Here is a 21,167-nt window from a genome sequence, read left to right as displayed (position 1 = left end):
TCTCAGTGTCCTCAGATCTCTCTATCTTGCTATGCTGCCTTAGGCTGGAAAAATGAATCACTGTGACTTTTTTTTGGATGTTCCATCAGGAGTCGGTCTGGTGCATTTTCTAAATATCTTTGGAGGAGTTTTTATGGGCTACCTGATATACTGCTTCTTGCTACCCCGTCATCTTAGCTTCACTTGCCATCCTGTCTTTCTTTTTTTTTTTTTAAGTAATTAACATTTCTGGGGCAGCTAGATGGCGCAGTCGATAGAGCACCGGCCCTGGAGTCAGGAGTACCTGAGTTCAAATCTGGCCTCAGACACTTAACACTTATTGGCTGTGTGACCCTGGGCAAGTCACTTAACCCCAGTTGCCTCACAAAAAAACAAAAAACAAAACAACAGCAAAAAAATAAAGTAATTAACATTTCTATTTATAGTTTTGGGTTCCAATTTTTATCCCTCTTTCACTCTCTCCCCTCCCCCTTCCCTGATGCAGTAAGCAATCAGATGTAGGTTATATGTGTATGATTATGTAAAACATTATCATAGTTGTCATTTTGTATAAGAAAACTTGAATAAAAGAAAAATGAAAGTGAAAAATAGCATGCTTCAAAGTGAAAAATAGGGCAGCTAGGTGGTGCAGTGGATAAAGCACCGGCCCTCAATTCTGAAGGACCTGAGTTCAAATCCGACCTTAGACACTTGACACTAGCTGTGTGACCCTGGGCAAGTCACTTGACCCTCATTGCCCCACCAAAAAAAAAAAAAGTGAAAAATATCATGCTTCAGTCTGTGTTCTATCAATATCAGTTCTTTCTTTTGAGAAAGTATATTTTATCAGTAGTCCTTTGGGATTGTCTTGGATCATTGTATTGTTGAGAATAGTTAAGTCATTCACAGTTCTTCATCAAACAATATTTCTGTCTCTGTGCACAATGTTCTCTTGGTTCTGCTCACTTGACTATATACTTCAGTTCATACAAGTTTTTCCAGGCCTTTCTGAAATCATCCTGCTTGTCATTTCCTTTTTTAAAAATTATAATAGTATTTTATTATTTTCCAGTTACATGTAGAGATAGTTTTCAACATTTGTTTTTATAAGATTTCTAGTTTCAAATTTTTTCCCCTCCCTCCTCTCCCTCCCCCCTTCCCCAAGACAGCAAGTAATCTGATATAGGTTATATGTGTACAATAACATTAAACATATTTCTGCATTAGTCATGTTATAAGAAAAGAATCAGAGCAAAAAGGAAAAACTTCAAAAAAGAAAAACAACAGCACCAAAACCAAAAGAAATAGTATGGTTAAATCTGCATCCATATTACACAGTTCTTTTTTTTTTTCTAGATTTGGAGAGCCTTTTCCATCATGAGTCCTTTGGAACTATCTTGTACCGTTGTATTGCTGAGAAAAATCAAGTCTATCACAGCTGATCAACACATAATGTTGATGATACTGTGTACAATGTTCTCCTGGTTCTGCTCATCTCACTCAACATCAGTTCATGCAAGTCCTTCCAGGTTTCTCTGAAATCCGCCTGCTCATCATTTCTTACAGCACAATAGAATTCCATTACCTTTATATACCACAACTTGTTTAGCCATTCCCCAATTGATGGGCAGCCCCTCAATTTCCAATTCTTTGCCACCACAAAAAGAGCAGCTATGAATAATTTTGTACATGTGGGTCCTTTTCCCTTTTTTATGATCTCTTTGGGAAAAAGACCCTGCTTGTCATTTCTTACAGCACAATGATATTCCATCTCTATCATATACCACAGTTTGTTTAGTCATTCCCCAACTGATGGGCATTCTTTTGATTCCCAAATCTTAGCCACCACAAAAAGAGCTGCTATAGATATTTTTGCACAAATGATCTTTTTCTCTTTTGGGGGATGCCTTTGGAATATAAACTTAGTAGTGGTATTGCTGGATCAAAGGGTATGCACAGTTCTATAGCCCCTTGGGCATGGTTCCAAATTGCTTTCCAGAATGGCTGGATCTTTTCACAACTCCTCTAACAGTGGATTAGTGTCCCAGTTTTCCCACATCCCCTCCAACATCTAATATTTTCTGTTTTTGTTATATTTTTTTGGCTTTATTCTTGATTCACTCTCATCCTTAGTGATCTTACCCACTACTTTTGCTTACTTAATGATGATCTACTATTTCCCAGACTCCCATATTTCCTGCTACCTGCTGGAATGTCCTAGTGGCTCCTCAAAATTTCACCATGTCCAAAATGGAACTTATCTCTTTCTTAAAACTTGCCCCATTTAACTTTCCTATTTCTCTCTGAGTTTTCTAGTCATCCAAGCTTGAAACTATAGGATCACCTTTGACTCTTCTTTTTTTCATTGCTTAATTGGTTACCACATATTTTTTATTTCATCTTCTTGTATTCCCTATTTTTTTACTTCTGTGGCCATAATCCTTGCTTAGAATTCTACCTGCAGTCTCTCCTCTGCAATCCATCCTTTTGTCAGTTAATAAACATTTATTAAGCACTTACTATGTGTGAGGTACTGTGCTAAGGTTTGGGAGTGTAAAGAAAGGCAAATGACAGTTCCTTCCCTATAGTTCACAATCTAATGGGAATGATAACATGCAAATAACTATGTACAATGAATTTATATAAAAGATAAACAGAAAATAATTAACAGAAGGAAGGTACTAGATTTAAGAGGGATTCAATGAAAACACCCACAGGCAGGAGATGGAATGTATTGTTTGAGGGATAGTGAGGAGGCCAGTGTCATTGAATCAAAGAATACAGAGTGAGGTATAAAGTGAAAGAAAAGTGGAAGGGTAGGACTTCAAATGCCAAACAAGATTTTTATTTTTAAAAAAAATTTTAATTTTTTTTTTTTGTGGGGCAATGAGGGTTAAGTGACTTGCCCAGGTCACACAGCCAGTGAGTGTCAAGTGTCTGAGGATGCATTTGAACTCGGGTCCTCCTGAATCCAGGGCTGGTGCTTTATCCACTGTACCACCCAGATGCCCCAAGTTTATTCTTTTTGGGGGGGGGGATGGGGACAGGGCAATGAAGGCTAAGTGACTTGCCCAGGGTCACACAGCTAGTGTCAAGTGTTTGAGGCCCCATTTGAACTCAAGTCCTCCTGAATCTAGGGCCGGTGCTTTATCCACTGCACCACCTAGCTGCCCCAAGTTTATTCTTAATACATCCAGCTCAAGTCTCTCTCCTCAGCTCATCCTGCAAATGAGTGGCTAGACATTTAGAACTGTTCATCCATCAGGCATCTCAAACTCATGTCCAAAACAGAACTCATTCTCTTTTTCTCTTTCTTCACAAACCCATCACTTTTCTGAAATTCTTAATTTCTATTAAGAGCACTTAGGTTCAAAATTGCAGTCATCCCCAACTCGTTTTCTTTCATTCCACACTTGCAATCAGATGCCAAGTCTTCACAATATCTGTCATATCCATCCCCTTCTCTATTCAAACACCTGCCCATTCTATTTCAGGCCCATTCCACCTCTCACCTGGAAAACTGGATTAGAGTTTTCATTTGTCTCCCTGCCCCAGCTTTCCACTTCTCCAGTCCATCTCCACACACTGCCAAGTTGATATCTCTAAAGCATGGATATGACCATGTCACTCCCCTGCTCAAGAAGCTTCTGGGGCTCCTTCTTCACTTTGCGTCTCAATCCAATACAAATTCCTCTATTTGACAGTTGAGGTCCATCACCCTCGTTTACAATCTGCCTCCAATTTACCTTTTTAGACATATTATTCCCTCTTACACATTCTATGTAGTCCAGACAAGCTGGTCCTCTTGTTTCTCATGCACATTTCCATCCCTGCCTTTGTGCAGTACATACTGTCCCAGCAAAGCACACTCTCCTCATTTCTGACTCATGCAATCTCTAGTTTTCTTCAAGGCCTATCTTAAACACTACTTCCTACAAGAAGCCTTTCCATTGTTACCTCCTTGAGGTCAGAGATTGACTGGTTTTTGTCCGTGTAGTCACTTGTGCTTGTTGATTGATTTTAGCCAAAATTATTAATAGTTCTATTTTATTCTATAATGTGATTCATTTATAGTTATGTAGTTGGTATCTAATTTGATATTTTCATCTGAATTACCTATTATCATAATTTAATGCCCTCCTTATTTACTACTGTCTTGTTTCTGTAAAGTCTTTCAGTGAATAAAATGTTGAACTTGAAGTAGGGAGGTCCCGAGTTCAAATGTGACCTCATACAAATACTAGCTGGACAAATCACAACCTCTGCCTCACTTTCCTTACCTGCAAAATGGGAATCATAACTGCACCTCATAGGATTGTTGTGAGAATTCAATGAAATAATATTTGTAAAAAGCACATAGCACATTGGCTGGCACACAGGCACTTTATAAATGTTTATTACCCGCTCTTTTCTTCTTTTTCCTATTTGTAAAAACCTTTTGTTCTCTTTAGCCTTCTGGCTCTCACCTTTCAATCATTTGGACTTTTAAAAATGAACTCATTCAGTTTTTTCTACTTTAAAAAAATATTTTGAGAGGCTTTTGTTTTTGTATCTTCATTTCTAAATATATTCCTCACTCCATTCAGTAAGCCATCTGTGGTAACAAAGAATAAAAACAGTTCAGCAAAACCAAATAATACATACTGGCTTTTCCCCAAAGGCACTCACAAGGGATATGGTATTTACAGTATCTATTGAATGTTTAATGCAATATATTCACTGCTTTTATTCTAAAACTCCCCCAGGTACTCACAAGTGATTTTTCTTATTCCTTATGTTCTTTTCTCCCAAAGAATTACAGATTTCAGAATTTCAGTATGTTTGTATTGTCTTGTTCTCTTCCAAGCTAATGAATTTTATAATATTTCTTTGCAGTTTCCTGCCACTGCTAGATATTATAACTTCCTTAAATGGGCATCTAGTCACCCATTCATGGCCAGGAAACATCAGATTAGTTAAACTTACTTTTTTTCCTTTCTAGACAACTAAACCTTCTTCTCCAAAGTACTGATAGTACTGTAATGAAATGATAAGTTCAATTATTATATTATTCAAACATTTACAAAGTGAACATCTCCTGTTAGTTCAGCTTACCTTGCCAGGTAATCTTCTACCTTCCTTTCAGTCTTGTTCTACTCCACCTGAGAGGCAAGACCGCCTTTTCCTTTTCAAATAATGAGGCTTACACAATGAAATTTTAAATAATGATCAAGGATTTTTTTATTCATTAAGTTTTAATATCATTACAGAAAATGTTATGGTACAGAATTGTTCAACATTAGGTTTCTTATTTCTCTGCTCATTTAATTTCCACATGAATGCTGGTAACACTAATATCTGTACAAGATCAGTCTTTGATTCTTTTTATTTTTTTAGTTCTGTACATTTTTAAATGTATTGGTTAAAAAGGCTGTCAGCACTTAAGGAAGCAATTTTTTTTCTGTTTATTCAAATAAAAGGTATCCAGTTACTGCCCAAGAGGACTGTGCCAGGTGGCTGCTGGGATGAAAGATCCCCCTGGACCCTGCTGCAAAGGGGGTGGTGCACCCCAAGGCAGAGCGAGATCTCCACACAGTCAGTCTTCTTTTGGCACTGTGCACATAAACACGAGATACAAGAGAAAGAACAAGCCAAAGCTCTCTGTGAAGTGGTTATGAAGCATACTAAGAAGGGAAATCCAAGTGTTTCCTAAGCTAGTATAAATAAGCAGACAGCCTTGTTTAAAGAGCATAAGTAGTTGTATTTTAAAGATGAGAAAAACACAAGTTCTGCAGGCACCTACTGCTGTCTACTAAAAGCTACCGCTATCAGACCTAGCATTGAACACACAAAGCAATTGCAAGAAAGGAAAAAGTTGCTTTGATATAATCAGAAGAAATTTCTTTGTTAAGATTTTATTTTTAGGTGTTTTTTTAAAAGGTATTTATTTAAATTCATTTGAAATATAGGTCAAGGTGTTGACTATACTGATCAACTTTTATCCAAATCAGAAAAACTAGCTGTGCCGTTGCATATTACAGGATACAGTCAATGATATGTAGACATGCATCAAAGCTTTGCTCTCACTGGTGATCATCATAGCCTTCCAATGACCATGACGTCCACCACTTCGCCCTTGTGAAGTTCCACATACTGCTCAGTTTTTGGAGGTAGCATCAACAGTCCATTGGCACTGCGCATACTCATCAGACGACTACTCATCTGATTCCCTGTAAGAGAGAGGTTGGTATTAGTAGAAGACCCACTGAAAGTATCTATTGCTTTTATAGATTTTTTTTTCCAGAATGAAAACTTATGAACAAAAATGTAAGGGGGGCAGCTAGGTAGCACAGTGGATAGAGCACCAGCCCTGGAATCAGGAGGATCTGAATTCAAATCCGTCCTCAGACATTTGTTACTTACTAGCTGTGTGACCCTGGGCAAGTCACTTAACCCTCATTGCCTTGAAAAAAAAAAAAGAAAAGAAAAGAAAAAAATATTATTCCCTTTGAGGATGGCTACAGGGGCCAGACTGGAAATAGAGAAGTTAAAAATGCAGGGAATAAAGAAAAGAAAGGCTCAGATTTCATGCATCATGGAATTTTAGAGTTAGATGGGGCTATATGGATTGCATAGGCTAGCTCTCCCTTTTAAAAAAGGTTTACAAAACTCATATCATTTGATCCTCAAAATAATGAGCCTGTAAGGCAGGATTTACAGTTAAGGAAATGGAGGCTCAGAGAGGTTAAGGGACTTGCTTATGGTCACATAGCAAAGGTATGATTCATATTTAGGTCCCATATGACTTTGAGACTATTTTCAGGCAGCTAGGTGGATAAAGCACAGGCCCTGGATTCAGGACTCCCTGAGTTCAAAATCGGTCTCAGACACTTGACACTTAACTAGCTGTGTGACCCTGGGCAAGTCACTTAACCCTCATTGCCCTGCCCCCCCCCAAGAGACTATTTTCACTGTGATTTGCTTAAGACACAAAGCTAGTTTGTTGCAATTTCCTGTTTCAAAATCTTTTCTCTTCAACTTCCTTCCTCCCTCTACCCTATCCCCTCTTCATGTAGGCCCAGGCCCTCAAACTCACTCCAGAGAAGGGGTTCTGATTCTCTATTTCTTGTCTTGCCCTACCCTAATGTTTCCCAAAACCTATAATGTGGAGAAGCCACCACCTGATGCAAAAACCTTTCTCCTGTATGGCCTTATGCTATACCCCAGTTCCTATGCTCCTCTGCTTTCTTTTTCCACTGTACTTTTTGAACCCCTAGCTCTCTTACTAACCAACTCCCCTTTGTCTCTTAATCATTTTTTCCCAGTGCTTACAAAAAACTGGCTTTCTTCAAAAGACATTTCTTGCCACTCTCCAACCCCTAATCATCAACAGCAGCAGCAGCAACAATAAACAATAATAGTAATAATACCACAAAAAACAGGGCTGGGAAGAAGAGTCAAGATAGTTCTTGCTTTCCTCTGCTACTTCTAGAGTGCTACCACTAAGTCTACAACTTTTTTGCCTTTGAGGTTCACTCCATCCATCTATGTCATTTGGTCCAGATTCTTCTGGCTATAATCTCATGGCCTCTAGGTCACTCTTCTACCTTCCTCAAGGAATTCATTCAGTAGTTGGTTTGTAGTTTTCTTCTCCATTCCAAACTCTGCCCTCATGCTTAGGTAATAAACATTTTTATTTATAGTTTTGGGTTCCAATTTTTATCCCTCCCTCTCTTGTCGGCACACAATCAGATATGGGCTATACATGTATGATGATGCTCTCATACTGAGGAATTATGATATTATCTTGAACCCTTTGGCCTCCCGGGTCTTCAATGTTTTCAGCTTCCATCGCCTACATGTCACTTTTCCTCCTTTGTAGTCTTGACCCCATAGTTGATCAGTTCAATTATACATTATCTACCATTATTGAATCCTTTGACCTTTTGTCTTACTACTTAGAAGCTTCCAGTCCTAAACTATGAGCCAGTCCTACCATCTACCTTTTCTCCTCTTAGTACCAAGCTGCTGAAAGTTACTGAAGGAAGCCATTCCGCTGTGACCAATGGATACATTATAAATTCATGTTATCTTATCTGAGTTGGGGCCTCTTGCAGCACTGTACCCCTTTTATTCTTCTCTGATTGATTCTCTATCCTAGAAGCTTTCTGGAGTTGCTCCAAGCTCTCTCTCTCTCTCTCTCTCTCTCTCGTTCTCTCTCTGTCTCTCTCGCTCTCTCCTCAAGTCCTACAAACTCCTTTCTCAGAAGAACTTACTTCGTAGTTAACTAGGAAAATAGAAGCCATTCATATCTAGTCAGCTTTATTTCTCCTGTTCTATCCCATAAAAAACTTTATACATCTTCATCTGACCACTCCTTTTTTTCCATGCTTTGAGAAAGATGACACATTTTCTTGTCTAGGTCAACCACTCTACTTATGCACCTTGACTCCATCTCCTCCTTTCCCTTCTGGGAACTTGCACCTTTGATCATTATTTCTCTCTCCTCCTATTCTAAGGGCTCTTTCACCCTCCCAAATAGCATGCTCTCCCTTCCCCCTCAAAGATATTCATTAACCCAGCCCATCCTCAAGATACTATCCTCTTGCTTTCCTCTCTTTCATTGCTAACAAGTCATTTTTAATCACTGATTCTATCTTGCTATACTCAATCCTGATCTTTTTTGCAGATGTGCTCCTTTGATCTGAACTACTCCTGGGTGTTATTATCTTTTTATTATCTTTTCTACAAAGATGATTCCAAATCAATATGCCCAGCCATGTCCAAAATAAAGCTGATTATCTTCATCCCTAAGCCCAACTTCCTCTGAACTTCCTACTTTATTGAAATAAGGTTTTCAAAGATTTTAACAGCAAAGTTTGATGGCCTTTTCTTAAGTCTTGTGCTCCTTGGTCTCTGATGCTTTAGAGACTGATGACCACCTCTGGGAAATTCTCCCCTTCCATTACTTTGATTTCTTCTGGTTCTCTTACCTGTGTGATAGTTTCTTCTTACTCTTGTCCAATCTTGTTGATTTTAATCCCTACATCTCTTGCTTCCTTTTCACTCTACCTGAACCACTATGGTCCTAATTTAGGTTATCACATCTTGCCTAGTCTTCTAATTGGTCTCTTACCTCACTATACCATATAGGTCTGCTGTCATTCCCTGAACAACAACAAAAAAAATTTGGTTCCCTATTGCTTCTATCATGAATACTTTGAAATTGTTTTGGATCATTGTATTGCTGAGAATACCTAAATCACTGACAGTTGATCATCATATATTATTACTGTTACTGTTACAATGTTCTCTTGGTTCTGCTCACTTCACTCTGCATCAGTTTGTTTAAGTTCTTCCTATTGCTTCTAGATTAAAACACAATTTCTTCAGTTTGGCATGATTTAAACATCCTTCACAGTCACTTCAACCTACCCTTCCACCTTTATTTCATATTACTTCCTCCTTCACACACTCTATTTTCTAGTCAAATGGGAATAATTGATATTCTCTTACCCAGACATCCCATCTCCAGCTTTCATGCATATGAATAAGCTTTCCCTCATGCTGAGAATGCATACCCTCCTCATCTTTGCATTTCAAAACCTTTCTCTTCCTTTCAACCTCTGCTCAGGTGCTGCTTACAAAGCCTTTTCTGATCCTGCTAGCACTATCTACTTTCCTCAAGTCACCTCATGTCTACTTATCTGTACATGTTATTTCTCCAGTACCTTGCCTAGATGGCAGCCTATATAAAGACAATGACAAAAAATGGTGTTGTGTGAGGCAAAACAAAGGAAGTCAGTTTGACTGAAGTGAAAGGTAGGTGAAGGGAAGTAACAGAAATAGGGAAAGGCTGTAAAGGTAGGTCAGAGTTAGATTAGGAAGGGCTTTAGCTGACAGAGGAGTTTGTATTTGATCCCAGAGTCATGGGAGTCAGGAAGCTTCAGCTTCTTTTGAGCAGGAGAGTGACATGGTCACACGTGTGTTTTTGTAACTGAATTTTACTTTATCAGATCATATTTTGTTTTGGTGCCTGCTGGGAATTGATGCTGACAGAATACAAAATCAAATCCAATAAGCTAACTTCTATTGCTTTAATAGGCTATATTTTATGCCATTTCACAAAATGCCACAAATACTCAGGCTCCCCATTTGAGATGCCAGAAGATGAGAAATTTGTAAAATCTTTTTTCCGGACTCCATGTTTGTAGTATGACAGGATAATTTCCTTCCTGATGTGATATGTAGTCTTGGCACCTAGATTAGAGGTGACCAAGAATTTTGGAGTCAGGGAGTTGGAATGGAGGACATGATGTAACAGAAAACTGCCACATGGCTTTAGAAACCTGAAGTGGCTTTAGTTATATAATGACAACAACATGTATGTTCCCATTTCCAGACTTAACAATTGCTTTTAATTTCTTAAGATTTTTCCAGATTTTTCTTAAAAGGCATTTATATAAATCACTTGAATTTATAACAACAGTTGAGGATATTGTCTCTTTTGATCAGCTTTTTATCTAAGCAGAAAAACTAGCTCTAGTAGAGCTATCCAGAGGAACAGGAATGGTCCCAGTACACTCCTTTGCAGGACAGATAACTCCTGCTCATCAGTGCTTACATTTTGGACTAAAGGACTTGGGATAGATTGACTGGAAGAGAGAGTCATTTTAACATGGTGGAGGAGAGTGAGGCCATTGCACAAGACCCTGTTATACCCTCAGCAGGACCCAGATCATCCCTTTTAGGGACCGTCCTAGGACACTTCTCCTGGGCTTCTCTGTTGTGGGCCCTACCTTTTCCTTCCTTCATCATATGCCCTTAAGTAGTTCATCAAAAGTGTTCTACAATTCCACATTCACAATTCAGATAGTTATCTGTAAATCCTAGCTACACAAAATGAAAGAATCTATGCTTTAATTTTTTACTCTTGCCTGTTATAATGTCAGAATGCCCAAATCTGTAAAAATAATTTAAGTTAGTAAAATTTTCAAGAGGTAAATTTCCAATAATCTGAACAGTCAGGTCAATATAAAGTAATTAGTAATGATGCACATAGAACAGGTATATAAAGCATTTTTGAACACAGGTATGACTAACCTGTACTCTGAGCCCAAGGCAGTGGTTCTTGGTGATGCCAAGTCAGTATACACCGATGGTATTCTGGGCGAGGATCCAATTTTACATCACATGATAACTGTAGAAACAAAGGGTAAAGAAAACAAACCTGTTGTTTTTCCTCTCGTTAGTTGTGATTGGTTCAAACCAGATTACCAGATGATATTTTTCTCATGATGTGGCTGGGGGTGTTACCATGGGTGTGGTGGGCACGACAAAGTGGACCCATAGGTCCAGTGTTGCTTTCACTATCACTACCCCCCTATTAATGGCAGGTGAAGGTCGGGGCCTTTGATGGGATGATGAGGAAAGAAAGAGGAAGCTTTTATGCCTTATGAGAGAGGAGAACTTCCTGAATTGCAGTGATTGTTTTAACACCTAGCACAGTTCAGGTAAAATGAAAGCAGCTTGTGAAGTAGTAAATAAATAAATCCTCTACAAGAATTGAAATATATAGGAACAGGAGAACAAACAAATCTCGGCATGAAGACACAGTACATTTTCCCTTTTCTCTGTAGAGTTTCTCATTGGTGCTCTAATACTAAGAAAAGATATCTACCCACACACATATACATATTCACATACATATATGTTGATATATATCAAGATTCATCATTATAGATGATAAATATAATATTTCCTAAGGAGTATAACAATCTGGAAAAACCAGAACATTGACATTATAAAAGAATTCTTCTGGATGACTCCTTTCCATGAAATGGAAAAGGACAAAGAAATCCTTTTATTACCAACATAGCAAAAACATTTTACCCATGTTATATATCATTGACTCACTAATCAGACTTTGAGCCAATCAGATTTAACTACTACATAGTCCTTTTATGTTTGGCTTTTAATTCACCCCCCAAGATAAATCTGATAAACAAAAGAAACAACAGGTACAAGAAACAAGGTAGTAGGTGCCTAAAGGCTTTTCTCTAAGTTGAATAACACACAATTATACACCACAGCTCATTGAAGGTTTTGTTCAGTGTCATAATAAATAAGACTTGCTCCAATATATGGGAACTAATATTTTCCTCAAACTCTTTTAACTTTTAAGTAGTCTTGTGTCTATTGCAACTAGAAGAGATCATAATTTTATAAAATTTTGACAAAATGGAAATCTGATTACTTTAGGAACAGGTCTATCCTCCACCCATTTGTACAATGCCTTTTGAAACACCCTTTCTTAATCCAAACTCTTGATCTCCTTTAGAACCTTGGCTTGAAATTTATTTCCTCCAAGAAGTTTTGTTTTTTTCTGACTAAATGTCACCCATTTGATTATTCCTTTATTCTTTGCTGCTTATGTGACTCAGGAGACTCAGTTTATACTATTTTTTTCATATGTATTGATTTAGGGCTTGTCTTCTCTAATTTTGCATGAGCCTAATATTGTTTTATATTATAATCACATAGATATCTCCCTTGAGGTAGAGTTCTCTGATTTCTTTTTGTATCCTTCAGAATACTCTGCTGGGAGTCAGTAGATGTGGATTCTTTTCCCAGGTCTGCCACATACAGTATGAACTTGGGCAAATGACTTAGCTTTCGTATGCCTCAGTTTCCTCATGTACAAAATGAGGCCAGAGTGGACAGTCTCTAAGGTCTCTGCTTTAAGTTTAGTTTTTAAGCCTGGATTGACAAAGAAAACAATCATCTTCTGTGAAGTTAAAAATTAAGACCCAATCACATAAACAATATTGTGACTGTGTGGTACTTTTCTTCCTAAGAGCTAAAAATGTATACAGTTTTTAGAAAATGTTTAACATGGTGGAGGAGAGTGAGGCCATTGCATGTAATGTAATTATGAAGGCAAAAATTTATTCAGTCTTTAAAAAAAAATTTATAAAAAATTGGCAGGATCAAAAAACTCCTAAGTCACTTTCAAAAAGTGGTTATCAGTCATCTCTCCTGCAAGAAGTGTTTATGGAATCATTCTAAAAACTGTAGATAGCTCCACCCAAAGCCAGTAACTGGTAATTGCCTTCTTCAATCCCTAAGAAAGACTTCAGTTGAATCTAAAAACTAACTAGGAAGATCTCACCTTGGTCTCACATGGAGGGATTTGTCCTAAACCTAAACCCAGACTGTCTCCTGAGCCCCTGGGTCAAGGAGATAAGGGGACTCTAAAATGCTGCCTGACAGGGCCCTGAAACCAACTTGTATCAGCCCATCAACAAAGAACTATTGAGTGCCAAGCATTCAATAGAGAAACAAAGACAAAATAAAAGCATCTTCCCCCTACCCCTGCCTTGGGGCTTGCCCAGGGTCACACAGCTAGTAAGTGTTAAGTGTCTGAGGCTGGATTTGAACTCAGATCGTCCTGACTCCAGGGCCGGTGCTGTATCTGCTGTACCACCTAGCTCCCCCTAAAAAGCATCCTTTTAAGAAGCTTACGTTCTAAAGGGGAAGAGAACATATATACACAAATGAACAAATACAAAATCAGTCCACTGCATCTGAGAACAAATTACACAGATATTTAAAAGCCTTATAGGGCTTTTAAGGTTATCCCTGCCTTATATCCCTCCTGTACCCCCTCCCCCCAAAAGAACAAAACCAAAACTAAATATACATATTAAACAAAGCATAATGCTTTCCTTGCCTAATCTTTGGCACAGCTCTGCTTATCTGGTAGTATACTAAACATAAAAACATGCTGAAATAATTAAAGACTCACTAAGAGGGAGATAATTCTAGTGGCATCTCTTTTTCCCAACAATTTACAAAAGTAGTATAACCAGAGGTTAAATAGTTCAGCTCTGATAGGCTACGATAGTATTTATTATTGTTCATAAACCTGATAGCTAAAAGCCCTGGAAAAATCTTATTTCACTTTTCCTTTCCTAATTTTTCATTAATTCAACTAAAAAATCGCCTGGTCTCTGATTTGAATTTCTTGCCTCATATGTGACTGCCTTTTTTGCATGTGTAGATTTTGAATTCTTCCCTATCTTTTGAAATGCTCTATATAACCAGAAAAGTATATGCAATGACTACATTTATAAAGAAAAAGAACACTAAAATGAAGCCAGACTCTCAGTAGCTATAATGACTACTCTTGGAGGAGGCGAGGTGGGTGGTAATAGAATACAGGTGTGGAATATTGTATAAACTCTTAGATGAGATCATAGGTTATGGGTGGAGAGCTGAGAGAGACCTTGGAGGTCATTTGGTCCAACTGCCTCATTGTAGAGAGAGGAAACAGCAGCTTTCCCAAGGTTGCATAGGTAGTGTGTGGGTGGCAAAGCCAAGTTAAACCCAACTGCTCAGGCTCCATATTCAGCATTCTTTCACTGGGTTATGGAGTCAGAAGACTCGGTTTAAATCCAGCCTCTGGCACTAACTGTGTAACTTTGAGCAAGTCACATGTCCTTTTAGGGTCTCAGTTTCCCCATGGCGTCTAAGTTCCCTTCCAGCTCTACATCCACGATCCTTTCTACTGTCTTAGTCTGTTTAACTGTTTTTCTCTGTTGGGGGTAGGATTATATCTGGAAGTGGATGTGATATAAAGACAAAGGGCAATAACACAACTAATTTTAAAATAAATGCTAAATGCCTTCAAATTATTGCTGTCTGCTAAGTTTGTCAACTATAAGCAGGAAAAAAATTAAATCTAGCAGCATTTTAAAAATTAATGAACCATAAACATAGGGTAGATGTTTCAGTAAAATGTTTATACACTTTACTACTCATCATATTTGTCTATAATAAAAATATTATTATAGCATGTAGCTTAAGGAAGCAACTGTATTGTTCTCTGTCAGTTTCTCTGCATTTCTGAGAATGATGTAAAGAAATGTAAATATCTGTTAGGTTACATAACCACATGACATTTCTGGTGAAAAAGTAGTGCAAGCTAATTCAATGAAATGTTTTAACTCTATCAGTATGGCTTATTTTTGCTCACACAGTTTTTTTTGAAGTACCCTAAAATGAAAAGTCTAGGGATAGCTAGGTGGTGAAGTGGCTAGAGTGCTGGGCCTTGAGTGATGTTTACCAGCTACATGACCCTGGTTAAGTCACTGAGTTGCCACCTGCCTCAGTTTCTTCATCTATAAAATGGAGATAATAATAGTACTTACCCCTCAGGGTTGTTGTAAAGATCAAATAAGATAATAATTGTAAAGCACTTTGCACAGTACTGACACACAGTAAGCACTAGATAAATATAAGTTACTATTATTATTATTATTAAGGGCATAAAGTGAGAATAGGAAAGGGAGGATATTCTTTATTCTCTCTATTTTTTCAAATAACTAGCCATCTAGATAGTAATCTAGGTTTCCATAGGACTGTTGTGCTATACTGCACTTGTCTTTAAAATTGGAAAAACTAGGTTTGAATCCCGGATTTATCTCTGTATGACCCTAGGAAAGCCACTTCTATGCTTTGGGTCATGTACTGAAAATGGTGGGGTGAACTAGATCAGGGATTCTTTTTTTTTTAAGTGAGGCAACTGGGATTAAGTGACTTGCCCAGGGTCACACAGCTAGTAAGTGTCAAATGTCTGAGGCCAGATTTGAACTCAGGTCCTCCTGAATCCAGGGCCAGTGCTCTATCCACTGTGCCACCTAGCTGCCCCTAGATCAGGGATTCTTGAACTTTTTCCACTTGTGACCCCTTTTTGCATAAGAAATTTTTATTCAGCCCTAGGTATAGAGGTATATAAAATAAATATACATAACCTTTTACTGTTGCCCCCACATTCAGTTATGCAACTCCATATGGGGTCACAACACAGTTTTAAAACCTTTGAACTAGATTATGTCAAAGGTTCTGCTCAGGTTTGGCAGATTGTGATTTCAGAATTGATTTCTTGCTCCACCTTTTGTAGTGTTTCCAATAAAGCCTGCAACAATGATAACATTGACTTTATTGGTCTTCCAACAGTAGCTCTTTGGAAGCATCTGCTTCAAACTTATGAGGAAACTTTGAAACATTCACACATGTTGACAATTTTATTTCAGATGTTTAAAATGGAATATTTCTATTTTACAAATAGCATTCCCTTATGCTGCCTGATTCGATGGCATGTCTACCTTTCAAAATTCCTCCCTTAAAAATAAAAACACCAAAAAACCTATATTGAATTTAATAGAATTATTATACAAGGCAAATTATTGCCTTGTACCTCAGTAAAGGCTGAGCTTTTCACACAATAGCGTAATATTACATTTATAATTATGAGTTTGTGTGTAAGTCTATACATTTTATTGAAATATTCTACTTCCATGCTTACATCATTCAGAAAGCATCTGTTCAGTGTTTACAGCGGGCAGAGAGCTGTGTACTCTGGAAGAATAATAAGGAAATAGGTTCTAGTAGGGAATGGCAATCCTCATTCCTTTCTGTAATGAAAACTTACCTTTCCAGGCTTGTTATACATTCCTTCCCTTCACGGACTCCTTGCTGCCCCTCATCCACAACAATCCTGTATCCATGCTTTGTACAGGCCGTCCATGGGTGAGTGCTCTCTCCTCACCTCTGCCTCATAGAATTCCTAGCTTCCTTCAAAGCTCAGTTTAGGCACGAAGTCCTCTGGGAGCCCTTTCCTGTTCTCTCCCTCTTCTTAACTTGTTTTCACTCTATATACAGACAGCCTGGTAGCACAGGCACAGAGGACAGAAAGTTGCCCCCAGAGATAGGAAGACCAGGGTTCAAGGCTTACCTCTGATACATACTGGCTATGTGACCTTGCACAGGACACTGAACCATGTCCCTGCTTTAGGCAACTCTCCAAGTTTAAAATTGCAATAAGGTTGCTGACATACATTGGTAGAAGGCATTTCCTCATCTGGAAGTTCCTATGTTAATGAAATTATAGGTCCAGTAGCTATGTAGTACCTATCCCTAATTGATAATGAAAAAGTTGTCTCTCTCTAAAGAATGAATGAGGGGGCAGCTAGATGGCGCAGTGGATAGAGCACTGGCCTTGGAGTAAGGAGTACCTGAGTTCAAATCCGACCTCAGACACTTAACACTTATTAGCTGTGTGACCCTGGGCAAGTCACTTAACCCCAATTGCCTCACTAAAAAAAAAAAAAAAAAAAAAAAAAAAAAAGAATGAATGGAAGATCCTTGAAGAAGGAGGAAAAAGCTTCTTCAGTTCTAACTATGACTAATCAGTGAAATAAAGAGGCAATGCGAATGCTCCGTGCTACTATCAGGTAAAACCTCGCAGCACTGAATGGTTGACCTTCCAATGAAACCTGGTCTGACCTATGGAGAAAAAAAACACAGCCCATCATACACCCGATGGCTGAAGCAGAGATCAGTGCCTGGACACAATGCATGACCTTCCCACAAAGCAGGTCAGGGTGAGCCAAGAAAGACAGAGAAAGGCCAAACCACAAATTAAGGCTAGCATTCCACTGGCTTTTGTCAATTACTGGCATCCTTGCTCATTTAGAAAGCTGAGGTTGTGGGATTCACGCTTTTTAAAAGCAAAGTAAAATGACTGGACACTGAGGATGTGATTGTGTGTCAGCAAAAGTATTGGGGTGACTGTAGTGGTTAAAAATGCTTGTGAAATTAAGTTAGGGATGGTGTTTGAGATGCAAATGTCCAAGCTGATGAGGCTTGCTGGCAGACTGAGTGATATGGCTCTGTGGGAGATGGGAATTTGATGGATTCTTGGACCAAGTTTTGCATTCCCATTAGCTGACAGGAAATTGGAAGCATTATGGAAACAATGTATAGAGAACATCAGTCTGATTTAAGGAGCCCATATCCAGGCAGCTTTGTCTAATGGAATGCAATTACAAATGCCAGTCTCAAAAAAGAGAGATTGAAGGTATTAACATAAGCAAAGCACAAAAGGATTCTTTGGGCTTTGCTAGTGCCAAAAAGTTCTGATTAGTGTTCTCTTGCCACTAACAGGGCTTTTCTTTTCCCCTAAATTTAGTGTAATGTCTAAACAGTGGATAAGCCACATAATTAATATCCTCTACTTTGGGCAAAGTGTTTTCTGCTTTTTGTTGAATTTTATTTATTTTTTTGGTAATTGATCTCAAACTAAAAAAAAAAGCTACAGTAAAAAAAAGTCTAATTGGCTTCTCTGAACTCCTTGTTAGACTTTCACTCCAAATGTGGAAATGTACCGACATGGTAAGAGTCAAGTATCTGACTTAAGGAAGAAAAAGTCTTTCCCACACACTATTCCACCCTTCATTTTTCAGTCTTATACTATTTCTAAAGCCTATGAGTTCTTAAATTTTATACTGTTACTGCTGGATAAAACATCTTATAGAGCCCCAAGCCATTCTTTTTTTTTTTCCTTTATGTGGTATGAAATTCAGATGTTCATAAAGTATTTGGCTACATTGGAGGCAGAGACTCAGCAGTTAGCCCAAAGTGAACCCTGGGTCCTGGTATCCTTCAATGCACCAATTCTTGTTATTTGAAGAAGAGGGAGATACCAAAGACATAGGAAAAAGTTTCAGACTTTATCACCACCAAGAAAGAATGTAAATTTCAGGATTAGATGTCTACTTCCCCATCTATATGACATGTTTATGAACATAATCTACATATGGATACTTGTTATAAGAAGGAAATAGGCAGACTTTTCTGGTAATGCTATTCTAGACCAGAGCTATCAAACACACTCCCAAGTGCAGCCAAACCAAAATGTAATTTGGAAGTGTTTAACAAAAAATACAAACACAACAGAACATAGACAAAACTAATATATGTTTTAGGGAGGGATTTCTTCAGCAGAGGCTGGATAACCTCTAGTCAGGAATATTTTAGAGAGGACTCCTCCTTAGGTAAGCGTTGGATTGAGTACCTTTTAAGTTACCTTCCAAGTCTGACATTCTGACATATCTGTCTTTGGTCTTATAGTTTGTCCACTTTAAAAGAAAAGATTTTCATTACAAAGTAAGAAAAATGTATAGACATAATAAAATTTTGTTCACATTCCTTTGGTGACTGAAGGAAAAATTAAATTTATTCCAAATAACTTTAATGCTATTTCCCTATATTAGTGTGCATTCTTTAAAATCCTTTATGTCATCTTTCCTTATTTGTTATCAGTCTTTTCTTACACATCTTTTATTATCTGTTGTTTGGGAGCTCATTGACATCAGGGACTATGACTTACTCATCTCTGTCTCCCCAGCATATTGCAGCATGCCTTAACTATTGTAGAATCACTGAAATAAGTCTAGGGTAGGTAGAAGAACACACATCTATGTAAATATGGCTACATACTGGGCTTTTATGACATGGAAAGAAGTTTGATTCAAATCCTATGCCAGTTTGCGGTCAGAGTAGTGCCTGCCATGCCCTGGACATTTTCTTGGCTGTATAGTATGCTCCCTTAACATCCATTCTTAATTTTTAGTTCTCAGAGGTTCTTTGTTGGCTTTCAATCATGTGAAGATTATTCTCTCCTGCAGCCAAGGATGATGTCAGAAGAGAATGTGGAATGAAAGCAGAGGAGACTGGCTTTTTCCAAATTTACTTTTTTTTTTTTGGCTTGTTTGTAGAAACTTAACACTCCAGGTAATTATAGACAATTCTTAGAGTTTAGTTATTATTATTATTTTTTTTTTGCTTGCTACAACTAGAAAACATTACCCTGGCTTTGATAATTGTTGGTCGAGGATCCAGGATTCCCTGCATCTTCCTTAGTGCTGGGACAACAAAGAGATTACAGGTGACCACAGCTGACACAGGATTTCCTGAAAAATAAAACCATTCAGTCATTCATAGTACAAACAAAGAAATGTATCCTAATGAATGTTTTTATTGCTAGATTTTCAATTAATTTTGTGTACACAAAACCTCCTCCTTGAGCTGTTTTGAGTTAAGTGCTGAAATGTAACTGTAGTTACATAAAAGTGACTGATCTTTAGCCATTCCTACTTCTGAAGCATCTTGGATTAAAAAGGATCCTAATATAAAAGTGATTATATAAATGCTATGCCATACATAGCAACTCTTTGGGCCTACCAGTGAAAGGCAGGCCATTCTAAGATGAAGCCTGACAGTTGTTTTGAATGCTTATAACAACTTCTTCAATACTTTGATGTCATGTGTGACCTCACTCATGAAGGTATTCCTCCCAGTGGTGCAGACTGCATCACATTTCTGCCTTTTTACTCTGGATAGTTCTGGTTAATGGTAGATCCACTCTAACATGCTGGAAGCTTTCCTTTGAATTTATGTATTCTGTAGGTACCAGTCAATGATTCAATTTATCTTTCTGTTACCTCTCACTTTTAACCACAGGAGTCAACTTCCTTTTCTAATCATATGCTTCCGTGATTATACATCCCTCATGCCACAGACAAGGCAGTCTACAACACTATCAAATCATTTCAAGTGTGAAGCATCTGATGATGGATAAAATCTATTCACTTAAAATTAGAAAAAAGGAATTGAGAAAAGAAAATATAATTAAGAAGGATTTCCTCTCAGAAGGAAGGCAGTATGGAAGTGGAAGGAGAACCAGACTTACTTAAGAGTCAAAAGAATGGCATTATTGTCTTTATGTGATCTTGGTCAAATCACTTGACCTCACTGTGCCTTAGTTTCCGGATCTACAAAATAAGACTTGGAGTGGATGATTTCTAAGGTCCTTCAAGCTCAGATTTAATTCTATTAATAAATGATGGGAGCGAGATTTTTTTTAATTGTTAATTTTTTTTTTTTTTTGCAGGGCAATGAGGGTTAAGTGACTTGCCCAAGGTCACATAGCTAGTAAGTGTCAAGTGTCTGAGGCTAGATTTGAACTCAGGTCCTCCTGAATCCAGTGCTTTATCCACTGCACCACCTAGCTGCTCCCCTAAGACTGTTTTAAGGAAAGAAATTTGAAAGCTTCAAAGCTCTCCAACTGCCTGCTGGACATCTCCCCACCCATCTGCCCATACCTAAAGCTCAATCCAATTCAACAAACAGTAAAAGTGTGTTGGGCACCTGAGATTTATACATGGAAAACAACCCAGACCCTGCTCCAAGGAGTTTACAGTCTATTGGTGGGATATGAGAAGTCTAATACAATATAAAATGTGATGGAAGCAAAAGAGAAATCTCATCAAGGTGCATTGCAAAAATTTGAGGAGGGAGAGAGA

At 38.0% G+C, this 21,167-nt stretch overlaps 1 protein-coding gene across 17 annotated transcripts in view; it reads right to left on the bottom strand.

Moving 5' to 3' along the window:
- Nucleotides 1-5,174: 5,174 nt before the first annotated feature.
- The window catches only part of GPHN (gephyrin), a 757,220-nt gene continuing 741,227 nt past the window's right edge, over nucleotides 5,175-21,167 (bottom strand). For all 17 annotated transcript variants that reach the window (XM_043986983.1, XM_043986980.1, XM_043986981.1 and 14 more), the window contains 3 exons: nucleotides 19,672-19,775; nucleotides 11,062-11,158; nucleotides 5,175-6,188 (listed from right to left, as the gene is read on the bottom strand). In XM_043986983.1, the coding sequence (XP_043842918.1) occupies nucleotides 6,055-6,188; nucleotides 11,062-11,158; nucleotides 19,672-19,775 (335 nt within the window). In that variant the 3' untranslated portion in view covers nucleotides 5,175-6,054. The remainder of the gene's footprint in view (nucleotides 6,189-11,061; nucleotides 11,159-19,671; nucleotides 19,776-21,167) is intronic.

The sequence above is a fragment of the Dromiciops gliroides genome, chromosome 2 (assembly GCF_019393635.1).
Source record: "Dromiciops gliroides isolate mDroGli1 chromosome 2, mDroGli1.pri, whole genome shotgun sequence".
NCBI lineage: Eukaryota > Metazoa > Chordata > Mammalia > Microbiotheria > Microbiotheriidae > Dromiciops > Dromiciops gliroides.
Note: the sequence above shows the minus strand (reverse complement) of the source record. Positions and strands in the feature narration are given on the sequence as shown.